At 38.4% G+C, this 22,615-nt stretch overlaps 3 protein-coding genes and 1 long non-coding RNA gene across 4 annotated transcripts in view; 2 read left to right on the forward strand and 2 right to left on the reverse strand.

Moving 5' to 3' along the window:
- Positions 1-22,615, reverse strand: part of LOC146483044 (protein meiotic P26-like) — an 80,435-nt gene that overhangs the window by 34,172 nt on the left and 23,648 nt on the right. The gene's annotated exons all lie outside the window — the stretch shown is intronic.
- Positions 3,788-5,473, reverse strand: LOC146483048 (uncharacterized). Its single transcript, XM_085106175.1, has one exon. It carries the CDS (start codon positions 5,471-5,473, stop codon positions 3,788-3,790), a length of 1,686 nt encoding a protein of 561 aa, XP_084962301.1.
- Positions 11,860-16,793, forward strand: LOC146483049 (large ribosomal subunit protein mL43-like). Its single transcript, XM_085106219.1, has 3 exons — positions 11,860-11,966; positions 12,047-12,153; positions 15,860-16,793. Exons 1-3 carry the CDS (start codon positions 11,860-11,862, stop codon positions 16,090-16,092), a joined length of 447 nt encoding a protein of 148 aa, XP_084962345.1. The 3' UTR covers positions 16,093-16,793.
- Positions 13,600-14,286, forward strand: LOC146483050 (uncharacterized). The gene is made up of 2 exons (XR_014863898.1): positions 13,600-13,753; positions 13,843-14,286. It is a non-coding gene; the product is annotated as an uncharacterized LOC146483050 (long non-coding RNA).

Here is a 22,615-nt window from a genome sequence, read left to right on the forward strand (position 1 = left end):
ACTTTTCATATAAATATTAGTTTTGTTTGCATATGAATATAAACTAATTTCATAATAAAAACAATGCACGAAGCCTCACTTTCTTAATGAGGTTCAAAGCAACTTGATAATGGCCTAGTTGTACCTTTAAAGAAACCACAGTGTCAACATGCATTTGGTGAATTTGTTGAGTCATAAAGACAGTCTTTATGTAGTGATCATTTTCTTTATTCTCCCGAGCTGTATGCTTGATACGTAGAGATATTGTAGTGAGAAATAAGGTGCTGATCATTATTAAGATGTTTAGAAAGGTTTTAACAACCCTGCCAGACTAATCCCTCTAAAAGTGTCCCTGCAAAGGCAAGTAATTCATGGTAAGGTACCATATAGTCACCCACATAACCCTAACCCTAATCCTCCATATACTCACCCTTACCTTACCATCAATAATATTACTTGCCCCTGCAAGAAATAAAATCCCTCTGGCTTTTAAAGGGTGGAGGGGTGAATTTACTTGAACATCTGAATAAAGTGTAAAAGTAAAGAAAGGATAGACCATTTCCGAGATGCTTCGAACCTCATTATGAAAGCGAGGCTAAGTGCAAAGTTTTTGTTGTGAAAATTATTTTTCATTCATATGCCAAAAAACTAATTTTCATATGAAAAGTTTTGCACTTAGCCTCACTTTCATAGTGAGGTTCACAGCAACTCGGAAATGGTTTATTGAATTCTTATATTTTTGAATTTTTTTGTGTGTTATTACTTTCAGCATATTAAGGTCCATCAGCGATTGTGTGAACCTTGAAAGTATCTTTGACAAAAAAAAAATTACTTCCTTCATCAAATCTTTATGTTGTTCTCATATTATGAAAGTAGAAAAATAGATTCCTTATCAACATTTGTTCTCGCTTTTGAGGCATAAAAAAGCATCAAATTTACTTCTGAGTACAAATATACAGCGTAAGACGGGAGCCTGGGGATAGCAGGGCTGTGATGTCAATACAGGAGCACTTAGTATGTCGCCTATTCAAACAGCGAAAACAGACACACAGTGTCAATCAGTCTCTGTTTTACCGTTTGAATACATGACATACTTAACTTTAAAAAAACTTGAAACCTTTTTTTGGTAAATAATAACTGAAATAATTTAGTAAACTCAGACTCACAAATAACTTATCAGCTTTGCGCTCTAAAAGTGAAAACCTTATCTTAAAGGGGAAGTATCACAAAAATTGGATGTCATTTCAAAACCCAAAAATGTTTGTCTGACAACAGTAACAAAAAATAATTGTCAAGCTTTGTTATAAATTATCACCCCAAAGTGATACAACTGTAGATTAGTGCCCCTGGCCAGAGACAGAGTAGGCCTGTATGAATTGAAACTTGAAAAATGTAAGGCTAATGTTTTTCAGTTATCATATTTTTGTTTCCAAAATGCGCTAGAACAGAGGACGAGTAGTTCCTGTCAAGAATTAAGCTGATTTCTCTCCTCTCGTTGTTCCAGAATTATTTTGTAGCAAAGTGAAGGTCTTAATTCAACATTTTTAACAAAAGAGGTAACAAAAACCCATGGTACTTCTCTTTTAAAGGATCTTCTAATTTTCTACGTTTAACGACGGTGCCTACAATAATATTAATGAAGTATTTTTGCATACTTTGTGACTATGCAGAAAAAGCTTATCTTAGTATGCACTAATGAAATCCAGAAAGATAATTTGGGGTAGCGGCATATTTTTTTGTGAGATAATTAAGCAACAATTATTCGAAAAAGCAGTAAAATACAAAGCAATGTATGGCATTTTTTTCCAAATTTAGTTTTATCATCTCTAAAAAATGCATGGTTACCCCCAGTTTTCTTTTTGGATACCAAGAAACATACTTGCGTACATTGGTAAGAGGCGTTGCTTCATCCTATTTCCCATTCATAAATTTCTCTTCACATAAATTTTTACGAAAACACGTTTTTTTCTTTCATTCACTCGGCCAAGGTAATAGATGATTAAAATTGGAGCGAAAATAATTAAAGTTTTCTCAGACCAACCGCGTGACTTGGTCATGATCCCATAATTTGTCACCCGAACATTGCTGATTCCTAGAAACCATGTTGACCTTTCCGAGAATAAACTTGTACAAGGCAATGCACTGGCATCGCAACTGTTTCACTTCATGGCTTCTCAGTGAAGAAAAAAAAACTGCAGGTGTTCATATTAACCTTGCTTCACTCATGTGGTTCTAACTTTACAGTCTGTGCATGAAATGTTGATGTGTGATAGTTCAGATGTTATTGAACGCAAGTGTAGCCGCTGGGATGAGACTGTTTCAGAAATCATTTACACAGTATTTCGGTAAAGAGAGCGAGGAATCTTTTACACCCTACTACACAGCAGGTTGTCAGAGGAGCAGTCTATGAAGTTGAGAGCAAAGGAAATATTTCAGTCTTGAAAATAAAACTTGAATTTATGAGAAAATAAAACCAGGAAAATAAAATGGGAATTATTATGCCAAATAACTTCTTCTGTATATTATTATATATTATACCAGTAAATCTTTATTGCAATAATGAAAACTGTTCAATTTACAAACTTGTATGAGTTGTTAAATTACACGATATAACCACAGTAGGTTTGGGAGAATTTCAATGTTTATGTAAACTCAAATAAACACTTTGCAGTTTTCCCAAACTCTCTTGAGTGCTGACATGACCTCTTCCTAGACTAGTGTCGACTTAAGGCCAATATCAGTGTTCATTAATATACACAGTGATTACACAAGATTCTAAACCAGTAAATACACTTCAATAAAAGTTAATATTTCTGACCAGTGGTTTAATTACATCAATTTAAGAATCATTTTAATCATTTTTGTTTCAACAGAAATGAGATCACGGTGCTCTCTAAATTCTTTCCAGCTCTTAAGAAAGCCACATTACTCAAATAAATGATTTTCTTGCTACACACTGTATTACAAGCACCGGTCACTAGTGATAACTGTATAAGTGAGTACATTTTTGTGGGGAATTAAAAATAAGAAAATGAGAGTCCACAATATGTAAATTATATATCAACTGCATGGACATGTATTTTAAAATCAAATCATTAACACCTAAGGATCTGATTCAATTGTCCCACAATGCAGGTATATTTTCATTATACAATCCTGGCCAAATTGGAATGGAGGACTCACTTGGACCAATATGCACACATGATTTTACTCCCATCCATTCTCCCTCCATTACCATGGCCACCAACAAAGACAAATCAAGTTATATCCTCAACATTGAACAGAGGGGGGAGGGAGACATTATGTTAATGAGCGACTTATGGGGAAGATGTCGATGTTGTTGAAGCAAAGTAAAATGGGAAAAATTGCCAATACAGTCAAGTGTCGCTAGTGTCTTATAGGCCGGGATAATAGTTGCATGTGGAACTGTCAATCTAGTCCTGGGAAACTTTTTCATTACTCATACTTGTAAGCAGACGAAAATAAATTAGAATTTAAACAATACTTTAAATTACTTAGTAAGGAAAATAATTCCATACATTTCCCTGTATTGCTTTTCCCGCGAACAATTCTTAGTAGGAGTTCAGGGCTGGTTCGGTATACAGACAAATGTCTGTACGTACGTAAAATTTACGCGACAGTGGAAATCCACCCAGTCGAAAGCTAAGCAGTAATGGCTGTCTTCATGGTCACTTGATCATCCTGAATTGTCGCGAAGAAAAATGAGTTAATTGTTGTCATGAACCTTCCTTCGTTTTAGTTTTCACTAAAAAAATGTTGATTTGTGTTTCAGAATCACTAACTCGATCTAGAGAACAATTACCTTTCCATCACGGAATAGGGAATATGTATCTCCATCCATACACAAATCCGTGACAGCCATGGCAATGTGACCCTCCATGCTCACTGTAATCCCGGCTATACCAAATATCTTCTCTTCAGTTACTACTATTTTCCTCACGAACTCACCATCTTTTGTGTATATTGCCACACACAGGTGCTCTGTGCCTCGTTCCAATCCAGCGACGACAACAAATTCACCAGATGGATGCAATGCAATGCGACTGTAGTAAGCATCTTCTTTGGTGTTAATGTTGAATTTACGCTGCTGTTTACCATCTTCGGTGAATATGAACACACAGGAACCATCCAGTATCATGGCCTGGCCATCAGGACTAGCAGTGATATCCCACGCTTCCTTCAGTATCCCTTCTCCAAAGCTGTGTACATATCTCCCCTCATGCTCGGACACATGCACAGTCGTCCATCCTTTCAGTACCAGCACTCTGTTATTGGTGACTGCCAGTCTGCTCCTGCTCCTGTCCCGTCCCCTCACAGAAAACTTGTTTAGTAGGTCAGCGGCACGACTGAATACCTGAACTTCAAGCTCAGCCCCAAGCCTCCCCAGCCCGACCAGTACAAAGATGTTGCTATTGTTCATATCAGTGGCGACATCAAGAACATATAAGTCCGTCTCAGAGTCATTGCGTTCAGGGTGAAATTGGAGAACAAACTTTCCGTTGCTGTCAAACACTTTCACATTTTTATCCGAATTGTCTGTTATAATAAACTGTCCATCTCCGTTTGTAGCGATACCCGTAGGATACTTCAGCTTGTGCTCTTTTTCACCCTCCTGACCAAATGACCATGGTGTGACACAGCAGTGCTCCATACCTTGTTTCTGCAACACTTTAGAAACTCTTCCATCAAAGAGTGGATCCACTTTCTCTTCTCCGGTATCAACACAAGGCCAGTTGTTTGCGGACAGCTGGTTGTTGCCAAAACGGACCATCAGAATAACATCGTAGATGGTGCGATTCACATGACAAGTGGCGGAAATAATCGCCCTTCGTTCTTCTTTACTAAATTGAGCCCAGAAGCCTCTTTTAAGCTCGACAGTAAAACATTCCTTAACAGCTGACAGACTGTGTAGCTCTTCAATGCACACTCTACACGCTGCTAATGCGTCCTCGGGATTGTCTACTGTCTCCAATATTGTCGACATTACTCGATATTGCATGGCCAGTACGCGATCAGACAATTCCAAAGCTTCATTAGCGAATGCTTCTGTCGCTTTTCTGCGGGCATCTTTGAATCTGTCTTTTGCATTGGCAAGCGCCCTCGTGGCTGACTCATCCACGTTAGTAAGCTCCAGTCTTCTCATTCCTTTTGCCAGAGAAACTGCTTCAGCACTAGCTGTTCCAGCTGCTGCTTCTTCCTTTATCGTGCCGTGCTCCCTTTCTTGCCTTGCCTTATCAAACACTTCATACAGCAACTCGATTCCTTCTTTAAAGAAGCTGATGCTTGCTAACAAATCTTTTCTTGCCAAGCCCTTCAACTGCGACTTGATATCGTCGATTTCACGCACGATCAAGCCACGGAATTTCTGATCTGTTACGTCGCCATCCTTCAACTTTTCTGCTGCTTTATCCCTTCCTTTATTCACGAGCAAGCCGATGGTGGCTTTAAACACAGCCGTTATTATTGAGGACATCACAGCTAAAGAGAAAGCCAAACAATGCTAACAGTTGTATTCTGTTAGCTAACAGAGCTTGTTGATCAGTGTTGTGGCGTTGCCGTAGAAATAAGAGTTCATAGTTCAGTGCCTTACAAAAGACTGAAAAGCGGGCTTCTTTCCGACCTGACGCAATGTCTAGAAATATTTATTTTCAACAAATCAAATGAGAAAGGAAACGATGTGTCAAGTGCAAAGACAATGACTGTCAAAGGGTTTATTTATTGCCGCTTCTACCCTCAAGCTGTGTCCATACCGTATCGCACTGTTAAAGCTTTTCTTTTGAATATGCTTACTGTTAACAAGTCATGAAAGGTGTTAGCTTTCAGTGATCGCGACTTGATATGATCGTTCAATTCAATCGTTTTTTTACAACAGTTGTCACTCACATAACTGTAAGTGTTAACCGCAACGTTTCGATTAGGTGCCGGGTTGTGTCGACTGGTTTCAATACAAGTAGTAACACCATGTTTGACATTCTTGCTTTGGATGTTAGTGATTGGAGGATTTCGATTCTCGTTGTTCGGACTGCTACATAAAGCGTTGTGATAAGACATCAACAACTAGGTTAGCCGGAGTAAACAGACGTCGTCTCGCGGTGCCGCCACTGCGTTGACGTCTGTTTATTCAAACTACAGCCATGTGAAACAATCGTGAGACAAACGATCAATTTGAGCTATCATGCTTGTCATTCCATAATGGCGGTGGGTGGAGGGGAGCATAGTATGCAGGCGTATTTAAGCAATTCTTCTGTAACTACCTTTCAAGAGTCCTGATCATAACAGCAACTCAGTCTATTGAGTGGAAATTCGCTTTCATTCATTTTACTTTTAAGATAGCTGTCCATAGCGTTACGTGGCACAGGGCCTTATGCATCTCATTATCGTCAATATGTAATCAAAGATCCTTAAATCAAGACTCAACGACACCGTTTGTTATGAACGCATGCACCGTTAGGTCCTTAAATTAAACAGTACGGTTTCATAAAACGTTTAAAGAAATGATTGCCATTATCAGAAGAAAAGTTAATCATCTGTTTTATCAACAGCCGTAAACACAAAACTGATCGCTTCTTAAAATTGGCCGCCACATTGAAAAAAAAAAACAGAAACTGGCTGATACGAATTATAACGTGATGAATCTGTTTTCGCGCGAGATTTTTCCCAACTCGCGCGCCAGCTTCTCGCCGACTCCTGAGACAAAAGAAAAGTAAAACTCCTTGAAGCTAGCTGTCTTAGAAACCACCGTAGCCTTTTTATTTTCACCGCTAGTTCCGTTTCTAAAGCTTCTTTTTGTTTAATTAAAAACTGAATAAAATAAAATGACGCCAAAGCGTTATCATAAATCCATTAGTGACCAACATTTTAAAGTCCCCTGACCCGTAACAAAGTATTGCATCCAACTAATGAATTGTCCTTGTTCTTCAACATGAGTGAAATTCATTTGACCGCTTATTATGTCTTTTGCATACCTTTGATCTGTTGGTAGCTCCTTTCATAAAGAACATGTACAGCTCTGTAACGTTTTGACGCATCTATAGGTTTGGTATAGCTCCAGATAAACTAATATTGTGCCGCGCTCTTGGCCTACAATTAGAAAAATATAAAGACAAAACAACCAAAGCAAGTTGCTGCTAAAACGCCAACATTTCTTAATTTAAATTTCGACATCCTATGGAGACTCAATGAATATCTTCTATTAATATGAAAGTTACCAGTCAATTTTAATTGCACGTATTTGTTCAACACCTTCCATGATTTCTGGGAAACATTCTTGGATTCTTTAACAAAACATTTGCCGCCGGCAAAAAGCAATAGTAGTCTGGGAAGGATGATTAAGGCCGGAATTTTGAGGGAGAATCTCATTAAGATGCAATAGATTGTTAGTGCTTATCCGTTAATGGATTTACTCAATAAAGGTTTGTGAAAAATGAAATAAATCGAAAATCGACTGAATTTAAGTTCATTTCAGTCGCCAAAGTCGCCACACTCGCCAAAAACGCCAATGAAATGCCTGTGTTTTACCTAAGGGTTCGTGTGAGACACGCAACGAAGTTTACGTGAAGAACCCACGCGTGGATAACGCGAGATGTACTTCGCGTGTGCATTATTAGTCAGAGATCTATATATATACAACCTTTAAACTACTTGGAATGAAGCTAAAATAATATAATACTATAATATTTCTATAGCGCTTATACATCATTGTACTAAGCCTGAACAAAACAAATTTAATTACAATACTAATTTAGATTATTTTTAATTTACTGCTTGATTTTTAAGATAGTTAATAAAATGCTTTTGACAACCAATCTCATCATTGGACAATCATTTTTCTAGAAAATAAATCCATTAACGGATAAGCACTAACAATCTATTGCATCAACCATTTCCATGAAGATAACATTCTTTAGTGAATAAAGACAAGCATAAGTGTCATCATAACATTCAACTATTTGAAAAGAAATTTGAAACTCGCTGTGTGAATTATAATATCCTTAATTTTCTTGCCGCCATTTAGACACCGTTGTGGTAAATACGTTTACATAAAACGATACCACTGTCCACATTAAGCTGTCTTGATGGAACCAATATTCCCTTAAAAAGCAACAATTAAAGCAGCCATCAACCGTCCTGAAGTACAGGAACAGATGATTATTACAAACATATGAAGGCAAATTTAGTGCTTTAGAAATGGAACTGAGAGTTACTTTCATTCATTCAAAGTCTTCAGTAATTTGATCATTTCTGTATCACACCTAGTCAAAAGCAGTTATTTTTTTAGGTCTCTCAAGAAATTTGCTTTGTTTATTAGCAAGCATTCAGTAGTCGCGTGTTTTAATTGCTATTTTTTTAAATTGATAATTTCTATCAACTTAAGCTGTCTATTGTTTTTGATAAAAAGGTATGGGTTTAAACTTGCCTAAGCCGCCTTATTTGCACGAAAAGCGTAATACTCAGTACAATTTCCTTGTACAAGATCCCTTAATTGTAACGGTTAAAATATTAGCTATTAAAATACAACTTCTTGCTGGAATGTGTCCTAGCGTGGTACTCAGTTGGTTAACAACACCTCTCTGTGAAGGACGTATCCATAACAGGGGCACTGGCTCTTTCAACGCTTTCATTACGTCTTCTGTTCAGAAAATCCTCAAATGACACAGGCATGGCCCCACATTGAATTCGAGGCAGTTTAATGTTGAAGAGCTGAACAGAAGGTGATCAGGAAATTCATCAGATCTCGGCAGTCTGCGTTTAGCCACTGATTGGCATTGATATTCCCAAAATGAACTTTATTCCTCAATCCTGCTTGCTTGGCTCTTTATTCTATTCTAGTAGAGCAGAAATCGCAAACTTTTTCGTCTAGTTTAATTTTCGTGCGATTTGATCTTCAAACAAACTTTCTTCCACCTCGCCATACTAGACTGGCAAGCAGCAAGGGCTTTTGTCTTCTCTGCTCTTTACGATTGTTTTATTATTATTTGTGTATAGTCTCTGAATAAAGTGAAAATGTCTGTTTAGGCACGATTTTTACTCCTTGTCATCTAAACTGACGTATGATTTGTGTTGTTGATGTAACCTTACATTTGTGGAGGCGTCTTGTCGGTTTTATGCTGGAAAAACTCTTGGTAAGCATCATTTACGCGTCACTCTCATTCTCTGTAAAAGTAAAGAGAAAAAAAAAAATGTAATATTACAAATAAATAAAGTACGTGACGCTCATTAACTGTTTCCCTCCGAATGCAAAGACAAGATTCAGAGTAACATAATTCTAATAACTTGGAAAAAAGGAACAAAACCTCAACATTCAAAGAAGTGCTCAGTAAGTAGCTTAAATTTGGAAGGTCACACTTTTGGATTTTATCTTGATAAATAGAATAAAATAGACAATATTACAGCAAAGTACTGCTCAATAGCTTTCATTTGAATGGTCACACTTAAGGATTTCATCCACAGACTCAGACGTTAGAACCACCCTGTACAGCATAATAAACAGCACCACGAGAAAGTACTGCTCAGCTGCTTTCATTTGAATGGTCACACGTTAGAATTTCAACCACGGACTCCAACCGGTTAGAACCACCTTGTACAGCATAATAAGCAAAATCACTAGAAAGTACTGCTCAGTAGCAGTTTTGTTTAAGTGAAGTTAGTAGTACTAGAGGGTCAAAATTGGCACAAGCAGACAGTTTTGCAGAGGTTAAATGATCCAATCAGCATGCAAAGCAAATACATATAGCGTGGGCGGCACCAAGCGCGGGAAAACGCTTACGAACAAGTCACGAGTGATTTGGGGTTTGCTTCTCATTGGTTAAGAAAGTGGCGTGAGTTTGCTAACCAATCACAGAGTGCAGCAAACAGCAAAATGAACTAATCATGCAGGCACCAAGTAGCGCGGGCGGTACCAAGCGCGGGAAAACACGCATGAACAAGTCACGATTGGTTTTGATTTTGCTTCTCATTGGTTGAGAAAGTGGCGCTAGTTTTGCGAACCAATCATAGAGTGCAGTAAAGGAAAATCTTCATTATAGCGATAGTAATAAAGTGCCAACAATTAATAAACTCATATGCAGCAGATGTTACCCGAAAGTCACACTGTAGCTAAAGTTTCGGTATTCAATTAAATACAGTAGATGATAAACTACTTTGAGGCAAATGGGCTCTGTCCTTCCTCACCCAAAATGCTATCAGAAACCATGAAAGAGCCTGTTTACAGTTTAGGCTTGAGTTGTTCAACCCTCTCTTCAAAATTGCCATGTCCTCCCTGTATGTGCCGCTGAAACGCGCACAAAACAGCGATGAAGTGTTTTAAGATGGGTGTATCACAGGTAACAGCCTCGTCTTCAAAGCACTTGACATACTCGTGCTAGCCTGCGTTGTTTTTGTTGTAATCCATGGAAGAAAGCTCAAACCTAATCTCGTCTTCCTTGAAACATTTGCGCACGGCTTCCCCAGCATACGGTTCGTAGCAGTCCTCCTCTATAAGTAGACAATAGAATAGAACAGTAAACTATCGGTGCTAGTGCTAATTGAGTATTTTAGAGGGATGCCAATTCTTGATATCAGTCCAATACTAGAATGACTGCATCAGTTATGGCAAAGGCCAACCCGAGGTGAGCTTTTAATATGGCTAGCATTGCTTTCTAACATTTATACTTTAACAGATCAATACTGCCACTTTTTATCAGTTGATACAACAGTAATGGAATGAAACAAATGCCTTATCATTGGGCGAACAAGTTATGGTCGTTTTCTCGACATAATAGGTCACCCTGATAGCAAAAGTATAACCAGTTAAAGACACCCCTAATTCTAGCTTTAAGTGGTTGTAACTCAAGAACAAGCTCGGTGACTCTCATTTTTGTTATAAAACTGTGATCAGCATGTTAAGAACAACAATTTAAGGTATTAGGAGCTTTGATTTTAATTAAGGGTTTAACGCTTTAGTTCTTTCTCGCTTCCTTACTAAAATTTACAGCATATCCAGTTTTCCTCCATGGTTAGTTCATCCTGTGAACAGCCCCCAGAATTGCTAGTATACAACATCTTTGATAGCTGGTACAGTGCAAAGCTGAATTTAAACTGTGAACAGGCCGGCTTTAAACTGAAAGAGGCGTCCGAATCTTGGAGAGCGTCATCGGACATTTCATTTTACAGGCATCATTTTAGCGATTGAACAAAATTCACACACCGATATTCGTCAAGTTCTCTTTCTCCATTATTCGTATGAAAGAAAAAAAAATTGTGAAATGAGAAAAGTAAAAAACAGCCATGCTTGATGGGGGCTCGAGCCCATGACTGGATCTGATCCTAAAGGTAGCGGTTTGGGCCTGGTGTATGTCGTTGCATTGTTTCCTTGGACAAAGACTTCTACCAAGGATTATAAATGCCAGGCCAGGTGACGAAATGCTGTTGAGTGACACTCATTGCTATAGCATCGCATTCATCTGGTCAGGAAATAAGAAATTAAGCTACGTTGAAGATCGTTGACTGAGTTAATATCAGCCTTCATTCAGGAATTAAACCGAGAAAACCTACCAACTGTGTTCCAAGCAAGCTGTAACTATCTTTGTACTGGGTAAAGTGTAAATATAAATTAATTTTCTAGATTCAGTGCTATTTTGCAATTATATTTGCAAGTTGCGGTAATATATTTTTTTGTCTCATCTGTGAATTTATATTTGCAGGATTCTAAAACTTAAGGAAAATTTATTTTATTGCTTATATACATACGCAAGTCCCCCAAAGGACGGGCTGTGGCCACAAAACAAATTCTCTTGGGCTGCCTGTGTGTTGTCAACTCCAATCCTCTTACATGAACAACTTACTTCAAAAGGATCTGGGAACTAATTTCTAAATTTCAATATGGCGCAGGTTGGAATCCCTAACAGAGTATTCGGTCGCTTTGTTCGTCCGTTACAGCGGCTTGTTTTTAATTACTGTAAACGCGGAGGAAGCAGCAGAGGAATAAGGTAATGCATTAACTGTTGAAAAGGATTTTGTCTTTTCGTGAAGCTCTTTTGACCGGCATCACCTCGTGTGTCTCTCTCAGGGAATACATTGACAAGGAAATCGTGGAATTTGCAAAGATCAATCCTGAAGTTACAATTTACGTCAGAGAACGAAATGGGAAACATCCCAGGATCGTTGCAAATTTTCGTAAGTTGATTTCGTAAGTTAATTAAGCGTAGTGGATGTCCAATTAAATAAATTGTCTTCAAGTGGTTTTAAAAATGACCCCTTGCAATTGATTGTGCTTTTTCCTGCATAAATAAAATCAAATCAAAGGCTCCTGTGAGCCAACTCGTGAATGCAGATGACACATAGTAATTGAAATTTAGACGGCTACGGAAACTTCCTTGAAAGCTAAAAGAAATTATATCTTTGCCCGATTATGTAACGAAAAATAACTATTCTTGTACTATAAAAATGATTGTCAAACTGTTCTCTACAGATTTAATAAGATTATTTTGATGCGCCGATTAAAAAAAAAATCACGTGTCTTTTTTTTTTTCAAAGTTCATAGAAGCACGCCATGTGCAGCTACGTCATGCAAATTCGTGTCCCCGATAGTCCGGGGCTACTGGATTTTGCGATCGGGCTAGTGGATTCTGACCATCACTTGCCCGGCAAGTGAAGTTTTTTTGGGAATTAAAATTACAAAATTACTGTAAGGCAAGCCGATCTCACAAAGGGAAATATGTTCAACAAAGTATCGCATTACATTTCATGCCCGACATAAATGCGTGAAATTTTTCCTTTGGAGTTCAGTCCACGCAATCGTCAAGTAAAAATAATGAAGTATGACAAGCTCTTGCTAAATAAGAATTATTTATCGACCGCGTCCTTTTGCTTTCCCATAAATTACCAGTTGTAAATTTCGAAAATGAAACATTTTTTCCGTTTGAAACCTCTATGAAAGCTGACAAGATCTTAAAGTGTTCATTTGCATAATTTTGTTTACGACGTCAATGATGCGTGACATGGCACGTTCCACTTTCGCGTGAACACTGACAAATTAAATTATTTTTCAATTAAATTATTTCTAAATTAAATTATTTTTAATTCTTAAAAGAAACCGCACTTTGTAGAAAAAAACGAAAAAACCTATAACTTTGCTCAGATTCAACGAAAAATCTCAATTCTTACACTAAAATGATTGTCAAATTATTCTCTACAGAATGAATGAGAGAATTTTGACGCGTCGTGAAAAAAATTTTCACGTTTTTTTTTTTCACTAATTGAGTTTACGACCCCGGACTTTCTGAAAAACTAAAAAAAACTTGTAACTTTGCTCAGATTGAACGAAAAATCTCCATTCTTGCACTGAATGATTGTCAAATTATTCTCTACATATTGAATAAGAATTTCCTGATGCGTCGTGAACAATAAATGTTCGCGTGTTTTTTTCCACTAATTGAATTTAAAACTCATTCACTGCGCACGCCCGAAAGTTAACGACAAAACCGACCGACCGACCAAGTCAAAAGTCACCTATCGCTATAACTCGTTCATTGCGCTACGCGCATTCACGAGTTAAAAATGACTGTTTAATGCGCCGATCAACTCGAAACTTCAACATCCCCCCCCCCCCCCCCCCCCCCCCCGGGCAAACCCCGGGCATTTGAACTTTTGAAGATTGGATCGTTCAAATTCCCGCCCCTCGGGCCAAAATGGTGTTCAAATGCCCTACCTTATCGTCGGATTTGTCTGTCAAATGCCCCTCCTAAAGAACAATCGTTGTCGGCTCCTGTCATGAGTTACTACAAAAACCACAACTTGAACATTGAAACTAATGATTGGAAGTTGAATTTAGTAAGTCGGACAATGTCAATCAGCAAGTGTAAGCTGTTCTATTGAACTCCGAAACACGGCAAAGGTTGTTTAACCAGAAATACATAATAACATATTTAAAATGAGTTAGCCGGCTACGTAGACTGTTCGAGTGGCAGGGTATTCTGCAGTTTAAGCCAAAGCGGCGGTTTTTCATTCGACAATGTTTTTTTTTTCTTTAACTGTTCACTGCTGTTTTATGGCTATTCTAAAAATCTCTGCAGACACAAATGCGGGAGAAAGGCGCAGCTTGACTCATTGCATAAAAAACTACATCGTTTAAAGAACTAGAAATACATATTAATTAGTTAGCCGGCTACGTAGAATGTTGTTCGAGTGGCAGGATATTCTGCAATTTAAGCCAAAGCGGTTTTTCATTCGACAGTGTTTATTTCTTTCACTATTCACTGCGGGGCAAAGCCGCAGCTTGACTCATTGTATAAAAAATCTACATCGTTTTTATATAATCTATAAAAATAATTAATATTTAAGCACTCTCACTTTTGGAGACCTTTTTTTTGTAAGCTTTTTTTGTAATGCTGTATCTCTAAACTCCTCCATCTCGTCCAAACACGTGTTTGTAGCTGTTAGCGACTTCGGGGCCCCCCAAAAAAGCGATTTGAAACCTGACACTTCCGGTTCAATTTTCCCCACCCCACCCAGGCAAGGTCAAATTCCCCACCCCCGGGAAGGCCTTACCCGTCAAATTCCCCACTCCCGGGCACAGAAAATAGTCAAATGCCCGGGGTTTGCCCGGGGGGGGGGGGGGGGGGGGATGTTGAAGTCTCGATTTGATCGGCGTATAATGTCAATGTATTTAGTGCAGAGCACTAATTGGGGGTACTTTCCAGATCAATTTGGTATTTTGTAATGTTGGTTTTTTGAGGAGAGGGGAAAACCATAGTACCCGGAGAAAAACCTCTCTGAGCAAGGATGAGAACGAACAACAAACTCAACCCACATATAATGCCGAGTACGGGAATTGAACCCGGGCTACATTGGTGGGAGGCGAGTGCTCTCACCACGGTGCCTTCCCCCCTCCCCCTTCCGTGGGTAGTACAGATGTCTCACCCTTTTGGTCTGCTGAGTACACTTGATTGTAAAAACGTTGGCACTTGAAGAGGTATAAACCGTGAAGGATAAGACCCAACAGCTTTCTGACCTATCAGCTTATTTATCTTCATGTTGTTAAAAAATAAAAGTATATGCAGTTTTTAGGGCTTAAAATTCACATATTGCTCACAGACAAAGAAAAAGACAAAATATGCACATGCCAATAAATTATCCTATTATTTTACCAGGTTGCATTGTTTACAAAATATAAATATTGAAAGTTTGCACAGGAAAACTTTTTTCAACTGAGTGTATACACAACAAAAATCCATATGAAATCAAGTGTGGCTGTGTATTGTACTTATCTTAGTCATGCTGATCAATTGGTGTTGAATAAAGACCATTAAGGCTGGTTGAGACTGCTTGACTTTGCCATACCAAGAGGTGAAGACGATGGAAGTGAAATACTTAAAATTATACATAAATTTGAACTGGGGATGAAAGAATGCTGCTTAAAGGGGAAGTATTATGCAAATTTGCTGTAATTTCTTAATCCAAAAATGTTTGTCTGTCAGCAGAAACAAAGAAATAATTGTCAGTGTTGTTGTAAATAATTTTTATCACCCCAGTGCAATAAAAATGTCGATTAGTGCCTCTGGCCAGAGACAGAGTAGGTTGGTATGGATTGAAACTTGAAAAATGTTAGGCTAATTTTTTTCAAGTTCTTGTATTTTTTGTTTCCAAAATGTGCTAGAACAGGTAACAAGTTGTTCCTTTCAAGAATTGAGTTGATTTTTTTTCCTCTTGTCATTCTAGAATTATTTGGCAGCTGATTGAAGGTCTTAATTCATCATTTTTAACAAAAGATATCAAGAACGCCATGATACTTCCCCTTTAAGATGCAGACATTACTGCAATGGCTTGCAGTTCAGGTGTATCGCTTCCAAATTTTTCGTATTTATTTACTTTTGTGTTTTAGTGAATGGCAACAGTAAAATAGTGGAAGTGAAGAACAAAACTCCAGAGGAGATCGAAGAGTGGGTTGAAAGACTTAGGCATGAATCAGGAGTAAAAGTACAAAGGATAAGACAATTTTGGCACACAGAGAATCCTTCCATACAAGGAACATGGACACCATTCCTAAACAAGCCGCCATCACTGAGACGGTCAACTGTCAATGGATCTACGGCGCAAAGACAATCAAACAGTTGAATCTGTGTGGATGTAGCCAACATTGGAGACATTGACGAGAAATTACCAAGTTTGGTCTTGTTCAACAAGGTGATTGTAGCACCTTTTTGCCTCCCCCACCCAAAACTCTTTTCCACTTATTACCTTGTAAAAAGCTAATGTTTTGAGAGGGTTGTTCAAGTTGGGAAAGATGTTGGCAGCAAAAACTGTAAAGTGGGCAGCTTATGCAGTCAAATGGGCCATTTGCGAGTTGCTAAGGACAAAACTTTTCATATAAAAATTAGTTTTGTTTGCATGTGAATGTAAAATAATTTCTAATTAAAGCAATGTATGATTAGCGTCACTTTCTTAATGAGGTTCAAAGCAACTCAACAATGTCCTACCAGTATTTGTATAAAGCTGTAGCTTTAAAGAAACCAGTGTCAACATGCATTTGGTGAATTTGTTGAGTCATGAAGACAGTCTTTATGTAGTGATCATTTTCTTTATTCTCCTGAGCTGTATGCTTGATTAAGTAGATATTGTGGTGAGAAATAAGGTGCTGATCATTATTAAGATGTTTAGAAAGGTTTTAACACCCCTGGCAGACTAATTCCTCTAAAGATGTCCCTGCAAGGGCAAGTAATTTATGGTACTTAAGGTACCATATAGTCACCCACATAACCCTAACCCTCCATATAGTCACCCTCACCTTACCATGAATTACATGCCTCTGCAAGGAAATAAAATCCCTCTGGCTTTTAAAGGGTGGGGGTGGGGGGGTGAATTTGCTTGAACATCTGAATAAAATGTAAAATATAAAAAAACAATTGAATTTTTTTTTGTTATTTCTTTTGGCATATTGTGCTCCATCAGTGATTGCGTGAACCTAAGTGTATATGACAAGAAAAATTATTTGTTTCGTCAAATCTTCATGTCGTTCTCATATGAAAGTAGAAAATAGATTCCTTATCACTTTTTCTTCCCCACTTTTGACATATATAAAAGCATCAAATTTCAGTTTCGGTTGGGTACAATACAGCGCAAGATGGGAGACTGGGGATAATAGGGCTGTGATGTCAATAAAGGAGCACTCAGAATGTCGCGTATTCAAACGGCGAAAACAGACACAGTGTCGATCAGTCTCTGTTTACCGTCTATGTTTTACGGTTTGAATACGTGACATACTTAACTTTAAAAAAAATTGAAACCTTTTTTATGTAAATAATAACTGAAATAATTTAGTAAACTCAGACTCACAAATAACTTTTCAGCTTTGCGCTCTAAAAGTAAATTTCTCAATAAAAATGACATACCTTGTGTATATGGTGTACTGTTTGTTGATTCTCTGTCTCCTTTTGCTGATTTGAGGTCATTTTAGCGAGTTATCGTTTCCTGGGTTTCACTTCTGAGTGTGAAACCCAGGAAACGAAATCGACGATATCAAGTCGCAGTTGAAGGGCTTGGCAAGAAAAGATTTGTTAGCAAGCATCAGCTTCTTTAAAGAAGGAATCGAGTTGCTGTATGAAGCGTTTGGTAAGGCAAGGCGCAAAAGGGAGCACGGCACGATAAAGGAAGAAGCAGCAGCTGGAACAGCTAGTGCTGAAGCAGTTTCTCTGGCAAAAGGAAATTGAAGACTGGAGCTTACTGACGTGGATGAGTCAGCTACCAGGACGCTTGCCAATGCAAAAGACAGATTCAAAGATGCCCGCAGAAAAGCGACAGAAGCATTCGCTAATGAAGCTTTGGAATTGTCTGATCGCGTACTGGCCATGCAATATCGAGTAATGTCGACAATATTGGAGACAGTAGACAATCCCGAGATCGCATTTGCAGCGTGTAGAGTGTGCATTGAAGAGCTACACAGTCTGTCAGCTGTTAAGGATATTTTACTGTCGAGCTTAAAGAAGGCTTCTGGGCTCGGTTTAGTAAAGAAGAACGAAGGGCGATTATTTCCGCCACTTCAGTGTCATGTGAATCGCACCATTTACGATGTTATTGTGATGGTCAGTTTTAGCAACAACCCGCTGTACGCAAACAACTGGCCTTGTGTTGATACCGGGAAAGAGAAAGTGGATCCACTCTTTGAAAGAAGAGTTTCTAAAGTGTTGCAGAAACAAGGTATGGAGCACTGCTGTGCACTATGGTCATTTGGTCAGGAGGGTGAAGAGGAGCACAAGCTGAAGAATCCTACGGGTATCGCTACAAACAGTTTATTATAACAGACGATTTGGATTCAAGTGTGAAAGTGTTTGACAGCAGGGGAAAGTTTGTTCTCCAATTTCACCCTGAACGGAATGACACTGGGACGGGCTTACGTGTTTTAGATGTCGCCACTGATGTGAACAATAGCAACATCTATGTACTGGTCAGGCTGGCGAGGCCTGGGGCTGAGTGGGAGCGTGAAGTTCAGGTATTCAGTCAGACCGCTGACCTACTGCACAAGTTTCCCGTAAGGGGAGAGTACTGGGGCAAACTGGCAGTCACCAATAACAAAGTGCTGGTACCAGTGAGAAGAGAGACTGTGCATGTGTACGAGCATGAGGGGAGATATGTACACAGCTTTGGAGAAGGGATACTGAAGAATGCATGGGACATCACTGCTGGTCCTGATGGCCAGATCATGACACTGAATGGTTCCTGTGTGTTCATATTCACCGAAGATGGTAAACAGCAGCGTGAATTCAACATTAACAACAAAGAAGATGAGTACTGGCGCATTGCATGTCATCCATCGGGGGAATTTGTTGTCGTCGCTGGAGAGGAACGAGGAACAGAGCACCTGTGTGTGGCAATATACACTAAAGATGGTGAGTTCGTGAGGAGAATAGTAGTAGCTGAAGAGAAGATATTACATATGGCTGGGATTACAGTGAGCATGGAGGGTCACATCGCTGTGGCTGTTAAAGGTGACCGTAATGTCAAGGTAATTGTTCTTTAGAGTTAATGATTCTGAAACACAAATCAACATTTTTTTAGTGAAAACTAAAACGGAGGAAAAATCATGAAAACAATTAACTCATCTTTCTTTGCGACAATTCAGGATTATCAAGTGACTATGAAGACAGCCATTACTGCTTAGGTTTCGACTGTAACATGTAACTACGTTTACTGGTGTTTTAACTTTTGTCTTTGTTTTTTTGGGGGCTTGTAATGTATAATTCAATATCATTTGTGATGAAGAAAACTTACGAAAATATACAAGTTTTAAAGTAGCATAAAGAGTGTAGGTATATTGAGGGTGTATTCTTTTAGAACAATTCTGGTTATTCTTATGATGGTCCAGGAATAACGGAATACACAGAATTTTTTTCTGCAACTGAAAGAATGCAATTCTGCCTATTCCCAGGGGCGTAGCCAGGGGAGGGTTCCAGGGGTTCCGGAACCCCCCCTCTCGCGTCAAGGAACCCCCCTCTCCTATTTTTAACAGTGATTTTATCCCAGCAAGAGTGTAATGGACTCTCGACATCTGGACCGAGCGGTTCGATCTGGCGGTCACTACCGCGGCAAATGTAGGTGTTGTGTCCTCCATCTCGCGCCGGATCAATCAGCAGCAGCACGGCGACAATGTACCAGCACAGACACCATCTGATTACTGTTGGAGGACAGTTGCTATTCCCCTTCTAGACCATCTGCAATCATAGATGAAAACATACTTTAATCTTACTAATGATGCTGCCTTGTCCCGCCTCTTGAATCTTCTTCCTGAGCTGGTAGCCGTCGGAGACAGAAAACCTGACATTGAAGCAGCGTTGGGGTTTTATGAGATCGACCTTCCTTCTCCTCATGTGGTTAATGTTGAGCTCCTGCGATGGAGCAGAAAGTGGTGCAGCACTGAGGATGCCGACCTTCCCACCAGTGCAGTTCAGACACTCCCAGCATGCGATCGAGAGTTCTTTTCTAACATCCACACCTTGATCCACATTTTGTGCACATTGCCAATAACGTCAGCTGAATGTGAGCGCTCATTCAGTACACTAAGAAGGTTAAAACATACCTGAGGTCGACCATGTTAAGCGAGCGAGAGCCTGGGCTGGCGTTGATGAACATCAATTACCACCGAGACATAAATATCGAGGAAGTGATAAACACGTTCGCTCAACGGCAACCAAGACGTCTTCTGTTTGTGTAGCGTTAACGCCAAAGTCTTGTACGTAAGTAATGTAAGGATTTTAGACCAACCGTTTTCGTTGGAACCAATTTGGAACCCCCCCTCCTCGAAATCCTGGCTACGCCCCTGTATTCCTATCTACTCCTTGTATTCCTATTACAAAATAGTCCCAAAAGAATGCTCCCCGAGCCATCTTCACACTCAGTTTAATCCAGTTATTAATCTTATTAGAATGGTGAGATGGCAATTAAGGGTTATAGTTAGAACCTTTTTATTTTATAAAGTTTGCCTGGCCTTAATTGTTGTAGCTGTTCAAAGGGTTTTTTTATAAAAACGGTTAGTTATTTTGCTGCTATGCAGTAATGTTGCTGTTATTTTTAAAAACTCATCAAGGAGCCTTGAAAATAACGAATCAAGGAGCTCAACTTCTGCCCATGTTTTTTACCTGTTATATGGCAAAGGATGCCGGAATTTCTTTTTTTTTTTAAAGCTCTTTCTCTTTAAGCTATTTGATCCTGATTATAAATGATTATATTTTTGACAAACTATTTTCATGGAAACTGGTGAATTATTTTCCTTACTAAATAATTTGAAGTATTGTTAAAATTATACTTGATTTTTGTCTGCTTACAAGTATGAGTAGTGAAAAAGTTTCCCAGGACTAGATTGACAGCTCCACATGCAACTATTATCCTGGCCAATAAGACATTTGTGACACTTGACTGTTTTGGCAATTTTTCTCATTTTACTTTGCTTCAACAACATCGACATCTTCCCTATAAGTCGCTCATTAACATAATGTCTCCCTCCCCCCTCTGTTCAATGTTGAGGATTTACACTTGTTGATTTGTCTTTGTTTGTGGCCATTTGTAATGGAGGGAGAATGCATAGGAGTAAAATCATGTCTGCATATCGGCCCAAGTAAGGCCTCCGTTCCAAACAATTTGGCCAGGATTGTATAATGAAAATATACCTGCATTGTGGGGCAGTTGAATCAGACCCTTGGGTGCCAATGATTTGATTTTAAAATACATGTTCATGCAGTTGATATATAATAATAATAATAATAATAATATAATTATAATAATAATAATAATAATAATAATAATAATAATAATAATAATAATAATAATAATAATATATAATGATTTTTATTCTCCACAAAAATGTACTCACTTATACAGTTATCACTAGTGACCGGTGCTTGTAATACAGTTTGTCGCAAGAGAATCATTTAGTTGAGTAATGTGGCTTTCTTAAGAGCTGTAAAGAATTTTGAGACCACATGATCTCATTTCTTTTGAAACAAAAATGATTCTTAAATTGATGTAATTAACCCACTGGTCAGAAATATTAACAGTAACTGTTACTTTTATTAAAGTGTATTTACTGGTTTATAATCTTGTGTAATCACTGTGTATACTAATGAACACTGATATTGGCCGTAAGTCAACACTAGTCTAGGAAGAGGTCATGTCAGCACTTAAGGGAGTTTAGGAAAACTGTAGTGTTTGTTTGAGTTGACATAAACATTGAAGTTCCCCCAAACCTACTGTGGTTATATCGTGTAATTTAAGGACGGTGCCTACTAATACCGAAGTATTTTTGTGCGGTTTATGAGTACGCGGGAAAAGCAGATCTTAGCAAGGCCTATTGGAATCCAAAAAGAAAATTGGGGGTAACCACGCATTTTTCAGAGATAATTAACATTAATATCACTAAAAAACGCCAAAATATAAAGCAATGTATGGGATTTTTTCCTAAATTGAAGCTTAATCATCTCTGAAAAATGCATGGTTACCCCCAATTTTTTTTGGAGATACCAAAAGCATTTGGTAAGTTCTGCTTTCTCTGTATAGTTTTAAACCGCGCAAAAATATTCCTATATTAGTAGGCACCACCCATAGGAAACCCGAGTATCTCCAGATGCGCAGAACGTATGCGCAGTAACAGTAGTAGGCACCGTCCTTAACAACTCATACAAGTTTGTAAATTGAACAGTTTTCGTTGTTACAATGAAGGTTTACAGGTATATTTGTTTTGAAGTATTACAGGGGAAGTTATTTGGCATGAAAATTCCCATTTTATTTTCCTGGTTTTATTTTCACATAAATTCAAGTTTTATTCTCAAGATTGAAATATTTTTTTTTACTGTCAACTTCATAGACTGCTCCTCTGACAACTTGCTGTGTATTATGGTGTAAAAGATTCCTCGCTGTCTTTACCGAAATACTGTGTAAATGATTTCTGAAACAGTCTCATCCCAGCAGCTATACTTGCGTTCAATAACATCTGAACTATCACACGTCAACATTTCATCCACAGACTGTAAAGTTAGAACCACATGAGTGAAGCAAGGTTAATAAGAACATCTGCAGTTTTTTTTTTCGTCACTGAGAAGCCATGAAGTGAAACAGATGCGATGCCAGTGTATTGCCTTGTACAAGTTTATTC

Source organism: Pavona decussata, unplaced genomic scaffold (genome assembly GCF_977016875.1).
Source record: "Pavona decussata unplaced genomic scaffold, jaPavDecu1.1 SCAFFOLD_40, whole genome shotgun sequence".
In the NCBI taxonomy this organism is placed as follows: Eukaryota; Metazoa; Cnidaria; class Anthozoa; order Scleractinia; family Agariciidae; genus Pavona; species Pavona decussata.